The sequence below is a fragment of the Choloepus didactylus genome, chromosome 3 (genome assembly GCF_015220235.1).
Source record: "Choloepus didactylus isolate mChoDid1 chromosome 3, mChoDid1.pri, whole genome shotgun sequence".
NCBI lineage: Eukaryota > Metazoa > Chordata > Mammalia > Pilosa > Megalonychidae > Choloepus > Choloepus didactylus.
The window spans coordinates 96368785-96387015 of NC_051309.1; the positions used below are offsets into that span (position 1 = coordinate 96368785).

The 18231-nt window shown below is 38.0% G+C and overlaps 1 protein-coding gene across 1 annotated transcript in view; it reads right to left on the reverse strand.

Annotated features, from left to right (window-relative positions):
* Positions 1-355: 355 nt before the first annotated feature.
* The window catches only part of GPRIN3 (GPRIN family member 3), a 71028-nt gene continuing 53152 nt past the window's right edge, over positions 356-18231 (reverse strand). The window contains exon 2 of the mRNA XM_037830254.1: positions 356-13196. Coding sequence (XP_037686182.1) covers positions 10743-13091 — 2349 coding nt within the window. The 5' untranslated portion in view covers positions 13092-13196 and the 3' untranslated portion in view covers positions 356-10742. The remainder of the gene's footprint in view (positions 13197-18231) is intronic.

Sequence of the window (18231 nt, forward strand, 5' to 3'; positions counted from 1 at the left end):
AAGTTGTAAATTTTAATGTATCTAAATTTACCAATTGTTTCCTTTTTTTTTCCTCCTTTGTTAGAATTGCTAATTTTTTACTGACATTAAAAATATTTGATGGAAGAAAGTTAATCAAAATTTTTTCCCGATTATGAAGAGCTGAACGTTTTTCAATGTATTGTCCTCCTGTTGTAAACAAACAAGGAAAATGTTTTTAAAGTCACAACTTATTGATCTCAGAGTCGTGTTTGAGACCATTATATTTATATAGATTTATAAAAAGTTTATTAAATAGGAGAAAATAGAAAAATTCCAGCATTTTTATAATACAGTCATAAAGTTCAAGCAAAGAAGAAAACAAAACTCAAAGGAGCAGGGGAAGGAAAGAATATTTATTTTGCCTAATTATGTCATTCAATACACACAATTTTGCAAATTATGTATTGTTATCCTCATTTTGAGGATGAAAACATTGAGCCTCAAAGAGATTAAATGACCTGGACAAGGAATTTAGCTTGTTGATTCCAAGCTGAGATCTGAACCCATGGTTTTTTGGTTCAAAGCCTGGTATTTTTCCCCATATCACTTTAGTCATCCAATTCATATGTCTCAATCTGCAATGGAAAAAAATAACCAAAAATAGAGCACATTTTAACACAATACCTCCCATGGTTGAGACATATAATGGGAGCATTTAAGTGTTTGGCACATAGCCTTTATTCTTCCTATGAATTTCAGCTTAAAGGACTCAGATAACAAGCAAATATTTTCCAGTCCTTTAAGAAGTCTTATCATGTTTTATTTTTAAACACTTATAATATCTTCAGTAATGACTTTCTGCTTGTTTCATTTTTTTTCTTTTTGCATGGTAGACCAAAGTTCCTGTGCAGTTTGATTGAGAGGTGTCAAGTAGGAATAAAAAACGATGTCAGGAAATAGTCCCAAGATGCCAATACACCCACTAGAAACCTCCATGAGCACTTTCAGCTTCCACCGTGACAATCTGAATTTTGACTATGTTAACATGTCCTCAGTGTTATATTTGGAAAAACTGACTGCAGTTTTTAGAACCACGTACATTAGTTAACTGATAGTCTAGCTGGTTTTAAGGAAAACTAAACAATGTTGGCATTCATGAGTTCATCAGGAATGTGTGGTAGACCGAAAGTGATCCTATTTGATTTACAACAAGGAGTTTCATAAGAAATGTGATACTTTGAGTTTACAATCAGTCCAGTGAAGCCAGAGTGATACTAAGAAGGCCCCTCTTCTGTCTACTACTCAAAGTTGAGGATGTGGATGAGTGAGAACAGTTGGTTGGAAATTACACTTAATGAGACAAACACCTGCTGGTAGGACATAAACAGCTCGAGACATAAGAAAAAAATCTCTTTTCGTCACCCTGAGGAATGTCGCACAATCTAACTTCCTCATGGATAGCATTTATATCCTTGGAAACACATGAGGTTTAATTTTGCCAAGAATGAATGTCTAAGTATTCAGAAGAATTAGATGATGGCAGCTCTAGGACACCACTTTAATCTGAAATAGCAGGTGTTTATACACAGAGTAGTCAGAGGGAGAATATACCTTGGAAATTTTGAACCAATTTGTTTAAATTTCATGGAAACTTCACTAAATCATTTTTTTGAGATTTGGGATGCGTAAATCTTGAACTCAATCTTCCCTACGGTTCCTTGATGAGGACAGATTCAGGGAGGTCAAAAGGGATTGAGCTGGATTGGAGGACACAGTAGGGCTTTCTGTCTCCTTCCAGGAATTGCAGGACTCGGATTTATTCACAAAGACTACGTGAAGAAGCTAGAACTACACAGACCTGGATGGCTCTGGGCAAGAGGCAGCTAAGCCTGGACATAAGACAAGTTAAGCCTGACCGTATCTCCATGTATGCCACACTCATCACTCTCACCAAAGAAGAGTAAAAGCACATGCACACACACACACACACACACAGACACTCTGTGCTGTGCCACCAAAATCAGGTAAAACAGCTCTCTGGGAATTCTCTTATAAATAAATAAATGACTTTCATCATAAATACTTTCAGCTCCACTGCAGAGTCCTGGCATTGAATTAGTGTCACACTGAAAATTAACTGATTCTAAACATCCAAGGCTAAAAGAACAATTTCAACTGCAGCAGCAACAGCAGCAGCAGCAAAAATAACAACAAAAAAAGTAAATTTCATACTCTGTTTATTATGGAAAGTGAGATGCAAAAATCATATTTTAAATTTTTCAAGGATGAAAGTCACCAGTTGAATTTCAGCATCTTGAACATCCATTCGAAACTCAAATGCAGAGTGAAGGTGGAAGTGTACATATTACAAAATCTTATTCTATCCATGTACAAATCATAACGTTTCATCTTTTTCTAGGAAATGAAGTTTCATTGGCGGGTCATTATCCAGAGGATGGGAACTTTATTAAAGAAACCATTTATGACAGCATGAAAAGACAACTTTAGATTCCAATATGGGTAATTCATATGGACTTTCCATTTTGAATATTGTTTCTTTAATGATTTAACATTATACTATGTTTTTGGTCTTTTCAGCTGAGTATTTACACACATACATTACTCTCATATTGACAGTGATTCATTTCCTGGGTGGCATTTAAGTTAATGTATATCTTCCAAGTTAAGTACATATATTTATCTTTTAAGCAACAGCAGATAATGACAATCATCAAGATGTTAGATATGTTGCCCTTTCAACAAGTACATTTTTGGTAGTTAAAAAAAATACTGCCAATTATGGTCATTATTGTAGTGTCTTTATGGTTGGTTAACCCTTTGTTTTTAGCTAAGAGACAGTGATGGCACGTTAATTCTCTAAAACATGAATATTTAAATGTTATTCTGAATTTTCTACTGAGAAGTGGTTATGTTTGCACTTTGCTGAATGGAATTCTCTAATAATGAGCAATTTTGGTATTCCCACTCATATCTTCAATCTAATACTTACCCAACATAATTTTTAGTGTTTCAAGGAATCAGGGCCAAATCATACTAGTTTTTAGGAACAAGATCAGACTTTCTGAATCATTAGTAGAACGTTCCCTTTAAGAAGAAGTGAAACTCTAACAACATGAATTTACCAATTAGAATTATGATAAGTTGACGGATCTTGTCCAGTGTTGACACTTGCTGTCTAACGACCCTAACCCTGCTCTCTAGTCTACACAATATCACCTGTATTGGTAACAGTAATTTATTTGAATCCATTTTAAGGAACTCCCAATTACTAGTATCCTATTAGCCTACCAACATCATTTGTAATTTTTTCTTTCATTTTAATGTTCATCTTCCCTCTGGTGTTGCTAAACATTGTTTTGCTGACCTCAAGTGAAGAAAGCCTGTGATCATTTTCCACTTCAATTGATAACACATTCTTTTGAAATCTAGGAATATATTGCTCTAAAAAATGTTGAGCTTTTATCAGCCTGTGCAAATAAACACACTGATAATTGTCCAAATGGAGTCCAAAAAGCGTAATTGGTTTTCCCCAGTGTCTGATGTTTCCAGATAGAAAATTAGGTGTCTGAAGTACACCATTAAAGCTTTGAAGCTGATCAGGTACCAGTCTGTGCCTCACTAAGATGCTAACTAGATTTCTGTAGTTCAGGATGCTAGGCTTTTCTAAATACTACATCTCTACCAGGGAGAAACACCATTTAATGAGGAGCATGTGATCAAATATTGTTAGTAAAACAGAACAGTCTTGGAAAGATGTAGTTTTCAATTAGTTATTTTAATTTGTGATTTATTTAAATACACCAGCATGAATAAAATGCATTTATATGTGCATATTTATGTAGGTAAGCTATTTACAGTTATGCCATATATACATTTTTGTGTAGAAAATGAAAATACCTATTGATTAGCCCTTTTGAGGCTTTTGAATAACCATTTCTTCTTAACTGCTTTCTTGCATCTGCTTTGAGGGTTGAGATAATTCATACAAGGTATGTACACAATTACACCCATAGTATGTACATCCTAGTCACACACTTAACACAGAGAGGATGTGTGAAGAAAGTAAATCATCCCAGTGGTCAAACAACTGACCTTACCTGTGACTAATGGAGTGGTTAATTAGCCCTGGCATGTTTAGCAGCATGCCAACATACTGATTACTATATTTGGACTACGTGATAATTATGTTATCTACTCTTGAAGATGATAAAAATAAAACCCAGTCCTTTCTGGCATTCAAAAATGAAAGGACAAATTCTGTTGCTGATTACACATATACACTATTTTGTTGGCTTTACTCACTTTTGTACATGTGCCTACAGGGTGAGAGAACTTGGCCTTAAAATGGAATAGAGCATGTCATTTTTTCCTACACATAAAAATAGAAAACCAATCACTCACAGACTGTACATACTTACAGAGTGTACTGACATACCACAGCCAGCTACAATATTATGTATAACATATTGTTCACATATTAGTAGGGATAAATACATTAGGGATAAATACATTTAGAAATTTAGTAATTGTTAGCATATTTCTTTCTTGAGTTTTCAGGCCATGTTGACCTTTTCTAACCTCAATAAAAAGTATCTCCTGGTGTCCTTAAAACAAAAATTAGTCTCTACCCTCTCTAGGGATGGGGAACATGACTATAATACTGCAGTCTCCTAATTTACAAATATTATTTGAAGACATGATGGAAAACATGAAAGATAATTTACTCAAAGATGTGGTCTAAAATAAATGCTAATGAATCCAAACTAAAATCATTAAGGAATACTGATAAACAGGACTTGGCCCCTTCTAATCATTCAGTAGTTTTGCTCTGTACACAGCCTTTACATGATCATAAAAGCAATGATATGTATGAAAAAAAAATAGTTGACCTGATTCAAAGTTTTGCTAAAGAACAGACAATTTAATTTTTAAATTACAGAGTAATGCCAGCAGCAGCAGTGTCAAAAAGCAAGCTATAATTTTCACCCTGGAAATAAATGGATGACCTCTTCCCCCTCATCTTGAAAAGATCAAGAAAATTTTTAGCATCTCTCCCATTTAATTCTCCTTAAAAACTTAAACCACTAGGGTATCTCATCATGATTATCACCATGCTGCTTGATCCTCAGTGTATTTTTCTGAAGTATGAAATACCTTATTTTTATTCCCACTATTTCTCAACCAATTAATTTTGAACTTGAACTCATAAAGATACTTGACAAAGAATTAGTATTTAGAAACGCCCATCTGTAGTATCATTTTCTGTAAGGCATTATTTCGATATGAGTACTCATATTTTAATTCTTTTACATTTGGGAACCCATTTTTCATAACTAAGGCTGTTACTGCTCTGAGAAGAGTTCACTGACTTGCTTTTCTGCATGCTAGTGTTTAGGAAGAGTATGGGCCGTATGCTTAACCCCTTCATTTCATCGAAGTTTCTGGTCAGAGCTGTTGAATTTTCAGCCAGCAAGACTTTTGGTGACTCCTTTTCTGTCTTGGCTAGCATAAAAACAGAGATGTTAACCGTATCTCCTCTAATGCTCACTAGTGCTATATGTCTTTATGGAGCTCCTAAACAAGTTTTTTCTGGCAAGAAAGCAGATATTATGCCTTCACTTGTTTCATCTTGTGGGTTACAGTCAGTTTTCATGGCGCAAACAATAATTACATAATGGTGTGCCCATAATAGATGCACTTGCTGGTATAACTGCCTCATATTTTTGGCACATTATTGCTTAGCTTTAATTTCATATTCAACAGTCTTTATTCTCATGATTAGTATCTGAGATATCTGGGTCTTAAAAAAACTTTTAAGTGACATCTTGTTGCACCATTCTGACCCCTGTAGTCATTTCACCAAGGTCCACAGTTATTTGAATGTCCTTTATAATTATCATCCCATTGATTTATTTAATAGCTAACAGTAATGTTTCAGGATTTTTTGTTTGTTTCTATCTACACATATATACAGATGTACTGGATTTACTTTAGAGAGGTTATTTGGTTGTGGCAAGTGAGTAGTTTAGCTGGTGAGTGTTCACAGTTAAAAGTAGCTGTAATGACCTCTGGCAGATGTCACCTGTAAAACAGAATTTTTCTACCTCAATCTCTCTCCGCTTACGTCCTTCGTCATTGCAAACCAAGCTTATTTGATTCCTGTAGCCTAAGAGAATTTTTTTTCCCCAAGAATAGGATCAAGTTCATGGAAATCTGTTTCGATACTTATAGGACGATTCTCCCCTGCTTTGCAAAAATGTCTAAAATTTTACAGACATCTTTAAGCCAATGTGTCTGCACAGATGACATTTATAATTACTCAGCCAGTTGCAGAGTTGCATAAAAAAGGATATAGTTACAAGGATGGACAAGAGATTCAGCATATTACCTGTTATTTGCCGGATGGTAGCAGCTGACCCACATTTGGAGAGAAATCAACCAAGCAGGCCATATATGACATCAAGAATTGCTAACAGAAAGCAAAATGCACAGATCTCAATATAAAATCACAAACACTGGAGCAGACGTGGACGTGACTTTTGATTCTTCACGTAGACAAAACAGGGTGTGGACAAGGCAGGTAGCTCACTTATCCAAGATACTGCTGAGTTCATTGTGTTACTATCACAAAGGGAAATTCACGGGTCTCATTTCTCAAACACCATTTAGGACAAAAGCCACAGAGAGTAAACAGCTTCATCTCCATGGTAGCATTGTAGACAATGAGTAAATCAGACAGGTAGAGGCTTACACAAGGCCACACATGCCCTATTTTCAGTAAAAACACATACATATATGCAAACCTTATCGTAATGTATTATTATTCTTTACACTGTTTCTTAAAAATTAAACAAGGGATGTAGTGAATTATGTGGCATTAAAAGTGGACACATTTTAAAATATTTTTCAATATGGAGGAGGAAGAAGACGATAATTACTCACATATTGGAGGCAAAATAGTGATAGAGTGGATATAGCAAAGGCCAATCAATTTACATTAACAGAAATTCGATGTATATTTCTTCTGTAAAAAAAAACTGTAAAGTTTTTTTATTTGTGTGGTATATAGGTATTCCCAGAATAATAGGTATTCCCAGAAATGAGAGGAATAACATTAAAATAAGATTGGAAAGGTAAAGCCTCAAGTTTCTGGGATGTAGCCAAATGCCATTTCCCTTTCTGCTTTCTACTTTAAGACAACAAGCTCCTATTAAGGATTTGGTTCCAAATTCAACCCCAAGGGTATATGGTATGCATGACTATTCAGTCCAATTTATTTCAATTTTGATATTTACCCTGTAACATGGAGAACACTGGTATGTAAAATAGTGAACATCAGACAACTCAAGATTCAAAACTCATCAAAGATCAAATTATATTCAATACAGACGAGCTTGTCAAGGTAGGAAAGCATACAAACACATTTTATAAATACTTCATTTTGGATGAAAACAAAAAAGTTTCTGGTTAGCCTTGACTTAAGCAAATGTTCAATTAAGGTTAATCAGTAGTTGGTCTAGGGGATCAAATACCAATAATCCAGAAAGACATAACAGGAAAGCACTCTAAGGATAAACACATGGAAACACTGATGATATGTGTTAGCTATGCAATATATGTAGCTATGTGATATGTTTTTTTGTGTGTGGTCATAAAAGCAGATAATTCAGTATTTAAATTAAAAGTTCTAGTATTCACCTGGTAAGTGGTAGAAGCATCTTGACATTTTAAATGTTTACTTATCCTCCAGACACTGAGTTCTAATTCATCTCTTTTACTATTGGTTTAAGAAAAGATTTATATTTCTTGATTTGATAAAAAAATCATCTCTATATTTCACAAACTAAAATGCATTAAAAGGACCAAATCATATCTAAAAGAAATTAAGGACAAAAACAAACAACTTTCAACCCAGCATGTCATGAAGGTGGATAACTGAAAAGAATAACAGCAGGTTCAAAGAGTCTACCATGAACATTGTCTTGCAACTTCATTTGCTGAATGAACCTAAGGTGTGGCAAATGATGTCCTAAATGTTTATTTACGCTGCATAGACTGAAGTGAAGGAAAATTTTCAAACAAAGGTTTTATTGTCAGTTAGTACCTTAGAGTATCATAATGCAAAACTGCTGTTTTCATTAGGCTCCTATCTCATTTAGCCATTTGATGATTTATTTCTGTTATTGTTTTTGAAAGTTTTTAGTGCTGGAGGAGTTAATAAGCAGCAAAACAAGAAAGTGTTGATAGTATTTGGTGGCAATTTCTAGAGCATTGTAGAATTAGAGAATTTAGTTCTAGCACCAAAGAAAACCAGTTATAATTATTACATCAAACCTCCTTTTTCAAAAAAAACCTTTAATTTGAGAGCCCCAACTGTAATACCAAATCAGCAGTTCCAATTTACCTAGTTTGGGATAAATGCCTATAACTCTTCTTAGGTCTCTGTTTCTTTTAACTATTTATAAATCATGTGGTTACTCCAAACTCATGAAAATAAATATTATTACCAGATGCTAAATTCTTTCTTCTCTCCTATTTTAATGCAGGAACAGCCTGTTCTATGCCTCACAGCAGAGGATTACACAGGGCCCACCCATCTGGAGTGGGTACTGTTGACATCTGTTACTGTGTACGCAGGGTGTACTCTGTGTATACACAGCATGTGTGCCGATGTGCGAGGGAGATAGCCAAGGAGAGGGAGATGGGACAGATTATGCTCTGGCAAAGGCATCTGAAACAACAGATGCAATGTGAACACAACAAAAACTGGGCATTTAAGACCAAAAGAGAAATGGTTTTTATACTAAATTTCTAATGATTTAAGCATAGGTGGCAGTTTCTACTTCAGATATCATTCTTAATATAGGCCAATTAAGGAACTGAAACATGAGTCACATTGTAAGTTCTAATTACAACTGTAATTACTGTTCTCAGGGTGTGAGAATGGTGTGACTGTGGTCTGCTTACCAGGCTTCATATACAGTCAGATTGCTTTGAAAGAAATCAATGGCTTTTTTTCTAATTTAGGTTGTGTCCCATGTAGCTTGTGGTGTTCAAGTCCAGGTATAATTGTTTCCCCTATGCTTAGAATCTGCAAAATAGAAGAAAATGAAAGAAAGCCAAAGCAGATCTTAGGAATTTACTGCACAAATGGCATTTATGAGTCTCTGGAGAGATAATACACGGACAGATACTCTTTTCTGGCTCATCAGAGGGAATGAGTTTGGAGAAAACAATAGCACCCCGGCAACAACAAAATCAGCCTGATTTTCTAAACGCAAGATGGAGGCCTGTGCTCTCCCTATAGGGAATCCCTTCCAGGGCTCTAGCTCATTTTTCTCTTTCAGACTGTCCTAACTTTAAAGCCATGACACGTCATCCCAAGCCAGTGCCTGGAGGACAGTCATGGGTCAGAAGGACACTGTCCTTTTCCAGGGACAAGTGCAGGCTGAGCTCAAATAGGTGCTTATATTCTCACGTATCACAGCCCACCCAAAGCTCAAACCACGTTTTTGTAAGGGCCTCTTCTCTCAGTGGGTTTTAAAGATGAGATACGATGGAATTTCTCTTAAAAAAAAAATTCAGAGTATACCTTTTTATTACAGATTATAGATTTAAGCAATTAGATGATATTAGTCTGCATACAAACAGTATAAGGAAGCTCCTATTTGGTTAGTACTAACTACATTTTCCATTAGAAGCTACTGAATTGAATCAAAAGAAAAACATAATGCCATCCTGTTATTGGAGTTTAAATTAAACATATTGTTTTTGTTACTTATGGGGCTCTCCTTTACTCAACACAGAAAAGAATGTTTGGTGATTGGCTATTCACAATTCCTTACTAGAACCGTAAGTCTCAGTAGAATGTTACCAGAAAACATTGTGTTGCCTAAAAACATAAAATTTAGTATTATCACTAATTTCATGATAAATTAAAGAATTTATCAGGTACTTTCTAGAGGGTAAGGACAAACGAATTTAATCTAGTCAAAATCAAAGAGATGCACCTTTCCTTCAGCGCAGGAAAATCTATCTATAAGTTCATATTTTATGTAGGCAGTATTTATAGTCAAAAGCTTAGCCAATTTCTCTAATATAACTTTCTTGTATTTATTAACAGGTATAACAAGGTTCATAAAAAGTGTTATTTGCATATGTTTACAAATATTAATTAACATTTGGTACTTTATGCAGTTAAATGCTTTTATTTAACATCATCTGACTAGGAATGAGTCAAATTTGTCTCAATTTTTTACCTTATTGTTGTTATCACTTAAAATTTGTGTGGTTATAGCTTTCTTATTGCAATAGGACTAGAAATTTTAAGTGTTTTGCTAATAGTGTTTTTACCATTTTAAATATAAAGCAGGGATTTTGATGGAAATGCCATAGTGTGATAAATTGAGGCAGTGATACAAAATGACACATGTAAAATGATAATGCTGTCTATAAGCAACATCATACCAAAAAAACCTAGTGAATATTGTTTCTACTTCATTAAGATTATAAACCTTCAGTGAAGTTTGTTTCTCTTCTCTCATACTTCCTTTCAAATTGAAATGGCATTTTTATTTATGGAGCCCCAGTCAAAGGACCCTACAATTCTTAATAGCAATTTCCTGTACTTCATACTGGATTTCTATTAATAGCTCTTTCTCTTCCTGGTCTCTGGGAAAAACAATATAAGTAAGCTTTCCCATAGACTGACACTCATGAATACCCTAAGTGTATACAAGAGCCCCCATGCTCACTTCCTTTCAATCTAACACAGAAGAAGGGGCAGGACGAACACAGCAGTTGGGGCGTCGCAAGTTCTGCAGCATGGACTGGAAAACACCGTGCTGCCTTCCTTTGAGCTTTTTATTTGAAGAAGTATCTGAGGAAACGGATCTCCGGGTCTGGCCACTTTGAGCTTTGATTAACTTCTCGTGTTCCCTGATTTGCCTTTGTAAGTGGTTCTGGATCGCAATACCCAAGGATTCTGGGTCCAAGGAGGCACCGTACACTTCCCAGGTCATGCCCTGCTCATCCCACACAACGTCTCTGACATGCTTGGACTGTTTCAACTGCAGCTTGGAGTCCGCGCCCAGCTGCTTTTTCTTCTCTCCTGGAGTGAGTCCGACTTGAGCGGCAGCTGCTGTCACGTTTAACTTTTGCTCCTTGAGGAACTCACTGACCCGGCTGCCCCGGCGTGGGCTGGCTTTGACCGAGCGAGAAGGGGTCTTCTTCCCAGAGCTTGGACTAGAATCACCCATGGAATCAGATGGCAGGCTCAGGCTTGTGGCTGTCTTGGTCTGTTTATTTTCTTCTAGGGTACTCTCCTGGTTCTTCCTCATTGGAGAGGGTGTGGGATTAGCCGCTGATGCTGTGCCTCCACTTTCTTGAGACTTAGGGTTGAGAAGTAAGGTTCTGGCCTCTGCCTTTTCATCGGGGGTACTGATGCCAGTAGACTCTTGCTCCTTTACTATCTGAGGAGACGTGAGCTTCTTTTCCCTTGCACCTCCTTTATCAGTGGGATCCAAGCTCCCAGGCTGGTCAGCTTTGCTGGTGGAGCTGCAAGCATTGGATTGTTTGCAATCTGGATCTCTTGTGTGGTCGTTTATGGTTTTCACCATAAACTCAGATGGTGTGGCTTCAAATTTCCCCATTCCATGACTTATTTCAGCTTGGCTGCCTACCCTGATAGAAGCCTGATCAATGGGGCTAGCTTTCAGGGAGCTAGAATGAGTACTTGAAAGCTGTTTAACGGTTGCTTCTTCCCTCCCTGGTATCGTTCCTGCCGACCTCCCATCTTCTTTACATGTTTCCTGAGCATGACTGGATGCCATGTTGATAGATGAGGATTTAAGAACCTCAGCTGGTAAGCATGATGATTTACTTTCCCCTTGGAAAGCTGCAGAAACAGCTGCAGCTGCCTGGCTGTGCACCTCTGACATGATGACACGGCAATGACCTGACTCCCGGGAGACTAGCGTGTTGTCAGAGAGCTCCAATGTGTGGCTCCTGCTGCCACTGCCATGGCAAATGACACTCAGCTGCTCTTGTTCGAAATGCTCTGGAACCGGGGTTTCCTTTAAGAATGCAGTGAGGATGCTGGGACTCGTGGAGACTGATCTGCTCTCAACACTGGCCACAGCCTGCACTTCAGCATCTTGCTGAGCCCTGTGGGAAATGTCCTTGCTCTCGCTATCAGCTTGGTTGGTCATTGTACTTGCTTCTTTGAACCTTGATATCTGCTGTTGTACTTGGGACAGCACCTTCTCTGGATCTGGAGGAAATGTTGAACCTTTGCTACTGAAGTGTGATGGTTGAGGTGTCACAGAAGTCATGGACTGGGTGTCCGAGACAATGGCAGAGGGTGGTTTGTTCTCTGAATATCCAACTTCTCTTGCTGGAGATTCGCAGAACCTCATCTCAGAGTCACAAATGACCTGCTCCTGATCCCCTTCAGGTCCACCTACAGGAGAGGCTGAATGACTGAAGCCCTGGGCTGCTGTATTTGGATTTTGCACCTTTCCCTCGATTGTTTCTTGAGAAAGAAAATCACAGGGCACGTGATCTTTGCTGCTGCCAAGGATGCTTCCTGCAGGACAACTTGACTTTTCGGGTTGCTCTCCCTTTGACGTTCTCTGCGATTTCCCCTGGGTATCTTCAGGTACTGATGAGGGGCTGGCCTTGGGCTGACCACCTGGGATGGCCTGATGGGTGTGCTGACTGGCTGGCATTTTAAATGGTGCATGGCTAAGATCCTTTCCTACTGAAGAACACGGAGCTGGTGCTATGGGCTCACTGTTACCTGGTAGCTGGGTTTTACCAGGAGAGATGAGTGTGGGAGACACTTTGTCCACTTCATTGAAGACACCAGGAGAAGACATGTTTGGATGGGTGTTCTCATGCTCACGAGCCTGCATCAGGGCCTCAGCAGCTGCCTTGGGGTTGAAGTCTGGTTTGGCAGGAACTCCTGACAGGCCATTGGTGTTCTTACACAGGAGGGCTGCGTGATGTTGAGGTGAGGCCAACCCCACCTCTCCTAGATCCTCTTCTTTTCCAGAAGCTGCAATCAGGGAAGTTTTAGCCGATCTTAGAGGGTCAGGTACAGTCCCCATGGAATTTCTCTTTAGGAATCTCTCCCTTGAGTAGTGCTCCCACTGGGAAGCAGTTGTAGCTCAGAATAAAGACACAGTCAGGGATAATTCCTCTGAAGAACCAACCTGCAAATCAAGGAAACAGCACCATTAATACAGCACATCACTTAAGGACTGAAAAATACACCAAATCATCATTTTTATAAGACTTCTAGGCACAAGAAACATTTTATTCCCATATCTGTTTTATATAAAAATAGACCTTGGAAAGATTCTGTAAAGATAATTTTTATTACACAAGAACTATTTTGATATATTCATTTCTGCTTGTATGGTATTACTGTCTACCAAATAGCTTTTTAATGTATTTACCTAAGCATTTGAAAACTATATCAGAAGTCATTTGTGTGATTTGCCTTAGTAGATATCAGAAAAGCCTGTAAAGCTACTTGCAATCAGATCAATATGTACTGAAATAGGAATAAACAAATAGATATATAAAATAGGGTATCCGGGAATAGATAAAATATAAATGAGGATTTGATATATGGCAAAAGAGGTGTTTCAATTTAGTGGTATAAGAATGGATTATGTAATATAAGGGGTTGGCCAACACTATTTATCTGGAAGAAGGAAAAAAAACTAGATCTTTATCTTACGCCAATTCCAAAAATAAATTCTAGATGGATTTAGATGGATTAAAGGTTAAAATGTAAAATAAATAAGTAAATAAATAAAATTTCTGTTAGAAAATACAGGGACCATAAATATAGTCTAGGGGCAAGGGACTGTTGGCTCCTTCTAGGCACGGCAGAAGACACAGAAACAGAAAATATATACATAGGGAATTAAATAAAATTCAAAACTTTTGCATGGCAAAAGGTACCATAAACAAATATAATAATCTTGCCAACAAATATCTGCAACCCTAGAGGAAAGGCAAACATATCTACAATAGAACAGAAGCTCTTAAAAATTTACTAGGACAAAAAATAATTCATTGGAAAAATGGATAAAGAATATGAAAAGGCAGTTGACAAGTGTGGTGATTCGAAGCTATAAGTACCACAGGAAAACATGTTCTTAAATCTAATCCATTTCTGTGGTAGGAAACCATTGAAAGAAGGACATTTTGATGAGGCTGTTTCAGTTAAGGATGGGACTTAATCCTATTACTAGAGAAGTCCTTTATAAATGGACTGGAGAGAGAGAGAGAGAGAGAGAGAGAGAGAGAGAGAGAGAGAGAGAGAGAGAGAGAGAGAGTGTCACAGAAGCAAGAAGCTAAAATCAATGGAACCCAGAAGAGAAGGGAGAGACCAGGAGATCCAGGAGATGCCGCCATGTGCCTTGCCATGTGGCAGAGGAGCCAAGGATCACCAGCATCTGGTCTTGGGAAGAAAGCATAACCTTGATGATGCCCCGATTTGGACATTTTCCCAACCTCAAAACTGTGAGAGAAAAAATTCCCATTCATCTGTAGTCAAAGAAATGCTAATAAAGTAATGACCAGATTTTACTTAACACCAATTACAGTTGCAAAAACTTAAAAGAAATTAGAATATAACACTATGACCTGTGGGGATCTAGGGAAAGGAAATATTTTCATTAATTTTTGCTGCAAACGTGTATTTTTACAGCCTCAGCCTTCTTGGGGGAGCAGTTTAGTTTTTAAAACTTAAGACACACATGCCCTTTGACACAATGATTTCAATACTATCTCAAAGAAATAAAAACACTAGCATGTATGGATAGCAGTACATTTATCTGTACTATCTGTAAAGGCAAAAACCTAGAAACAAACTGGATTCTATGAATGAGGGGATGGTAGAATAAATCATGACATAGCTCTACTATGGAGTATTATGAAACCATTTTAAGTAAATAATTAGGCTATAATCTTTCACTTGGGAGGGATGTCCCCAAGGTATAGTTGAATGAGAAAAGATACAGAAAGATTCTATACATTTTCATTTCATGCGTGTGATAAATATACGGATACACTTGTGTATGATTACATAAATTCTGAAAATTATTGGAATGGGACTTATTAGATGTTAAATGGAGTAGGAACAATGAGTTGGAGACAGGTAGGAGAGATAGGGGGTGGTCAAAAGGGAGAAATACTGAAATTTAAAAGTATATCAGATATAATCTAGGGTATATAACTATGAAAACATATATATATGTATGTCTAAATATGTATGCTTAATTGGTAATGTGGATAAAGCAATGGATCAAAAATTAGCAGACAACTGTGCTTTAATATTGTCTCTATCACTAAAAGACCTCATGACCTCAGGTTAATCACTCAATCTTTCTGGACACCAAATTAACTAATGGAAAATGAACTGCATGATTTTTAAAGGCCCTTCTAGCTCCAAAATTCAAGGATTCTATTTCATTGCAATGACTGATAACAAATCCAACAGCACAATCTTAACTCAGGCTATCAGTACAAAGTGCCAACGTAAGGCAAAGGCAAATAAGGAGGAAACTGATTTTTTTTTTTTTTTTGACAGTGACTTTTTTTTTTTAATTGGGATTGTTCAGATACCATACAATTATCCAAAGATCCAAAGTGTACAATCAGTTGCCCCTGGTACCCTCATACAGCTGTGCATCCATCACCACACTTAATTTCTGTTCAATTTTTAGAAACTTTTCATTACTCCAGACAAGAAATAAAGTGAAAGATGGAAAAAAAAAAAAAAAAGAAAAAGAAAAGGAAACTCGAATCCTCCTATATCCCTAACCAACTCCCCTCAATTGTTGACTCGTAGTGTTGGTATAGTACATTTGTTACTGTTTATGAAAGAATGTTGAAATACTACAAACTGTAGTATATGGTTTGCAATAGGTATATATTTCTTCCCTATATGCCCCTCTATTATTAACTTCTACTTGTGTTGTCATACATTTGTTCTGGTTCATGGAAGAGTTTTCTGATATTTGTACAGTTAATCATGGACATTGCCCACCATAGGATTCAGTTTTATACATTCCCATCTTTTGACCTCCAACTTTCCTTCTGGTGACATATATGACTCTAAGCTTCCCATTTCCACCTCATTCACGTGCCATTCAGCACTGATAGTTATTCTCACATCTTGCTACCGACACCTCTGTTCATTTCCAAACATTTAAGTTCATCCTAGTTGAACATTCTGCTCATACTCAGCAACCACTCCCCATTCTTAAGCCTTGTCCTATATCTTGGTACCTTATATTTCAAGCCTATGAGTTTAAATGTTATAGTTAGTTCTTATCAGTGAGACCCTGTAATATTTGTCCTTATGTGTCTGGCTTATTTCACTCAGTATATTGCCCTTGAGGTTTTGACATCAACCCATTTTTTTTTTTTTTAAGATGGTTTTGTTCACACCCTGTGCTAGTTTGCTAATGCTGCAGAATGCAAAACACCAGAGATGGATAGGCTTTTATAAAACGGGGGTTTATTTTGCTACACAGTTACAGTCTTAAGGCCACAAAGTGTCCAAGGCAACACATCAGCAACCGGGCACCTTCACCGGAGGATGGCCAATGGCGTCTGGAAAACCTCTGTTAGCTGGGAAGGCAGCCGGCGTCTGCCCCAAAGCTCCGGCCTCAAAACTGCTTTCTCCCAGGACGTTCCTCTCTAGCAAGCTTGCTCCTCTTCAAAACATCACTCCCACCTGCACTCAGTGAGTTTCCTCCCTCTGAGTCAGCTCATTTACATGGTTCCACTGATCAGGCCCACCCCAAATGGGTGGGGCCACGCCTCCTTGGGAACATCTCATCAAAATCATTACCCACAGCTGGGTGGGGCACATTCCAAGCAAATCTAATCAGCACCAACATCTGCCCCACAAAACTACAAAGATGATGGCATTTGGGGGACACAATACATTCAAACTGGCACATTGTTTCTCCCATAGCCAGGATTCATGGGGCCAGGAATCAAGGGGTGGAAACAGGAGTAGCACCACTCACTATCACTCCTAGTGATCCACTAGGGAAATTTTTGCTTCCTGTCCCTGCAAGTTTAAGCTCTGCTGGTCTACAAGTCTTGGTTCCAAAAGGAGGAGTGCTTCCACCAGGAAACACAACAATAATCCCATTGAACTGGAAGTTAAGACTGCCACCTGGCCACTTTGGGCTTCTTATGCCTCTGACTCAACAGGCAAGTAAGGGGATTACTGTACTGGCTGGGGTGATTGATCCTGACTATCAAGGGGAAATAGCACTGCAACTACACAATGGAAGTAAAGAAGAGTTTTCCTGGAATACAGGAGATCCCCTAGGGTGTCTCTTAGTATTACCATGCCCCATGATTCAAGTCAATGGAAAACTGCAACAACCCAATTCAGGCAGGACTACCAATGGCCAAGAAACTTCAGGAATGAAGGTTTGGGTCACCCCACCAGGCAAAGAACCACGGCCAGCTGAAGTGCTTGCTGAGGGTAAAGGGAACACAGAATGGGTAGTGGAAGAAGGTCGTGATAAATATGAACTACGGCCACGTGACCAGTTACAGAAACGAGGACTATGATGACATGAATATTTCCTCCTTGTTTTGTTATGATTATGTTTGTATTTGTCTGTAAAGAAAATATTTTTGCTTTCTTCTCTGTCTTATCCCCTTATCATAAGGCATAAGCTGTAACGTTCACTTTGAAGGTATGGTTTTAGGTGATGTGTACAACTGCCAAGTTGACAAGGGGTGGACTGTGATGGTTGGGTTCATGTGTCAACTTGGCTAGGTGGCCTAGCTGTCTGGTCAAGTGGGCACTGGCCTGACGATTGCTGTGAGGATATTTGAGGCTGGTTAATAAACCAACGGGCTGGTTTGTCTGATCATTAGTCAATTGACTGCAGCTGACTGATGATTCATCAAGGGGCGTGCTTCCACAGTGAGAGAATGCAATTGGCTGGATTTGGTCCGGGTAATCAGCCGGTTTGTTGGATCATCAGTCAATTGACTACAGCTGACTGATGACTCATCAAGGGGTGTGCCTTCCACAGTGAGAGAATGCAATTGGCTGGATTTGGTCCGGGTGATCAGTTGGAGGCTTATAAGCCAGACGGTTAGAGAACCTTCACTTCTTCTTTGGCTGCTCAGTGAAGCATTTCCTGGGGAGCTCGTTGAAGTTGCCTGTTCGTTTCCTGAGGAGTTCGTCAAAGT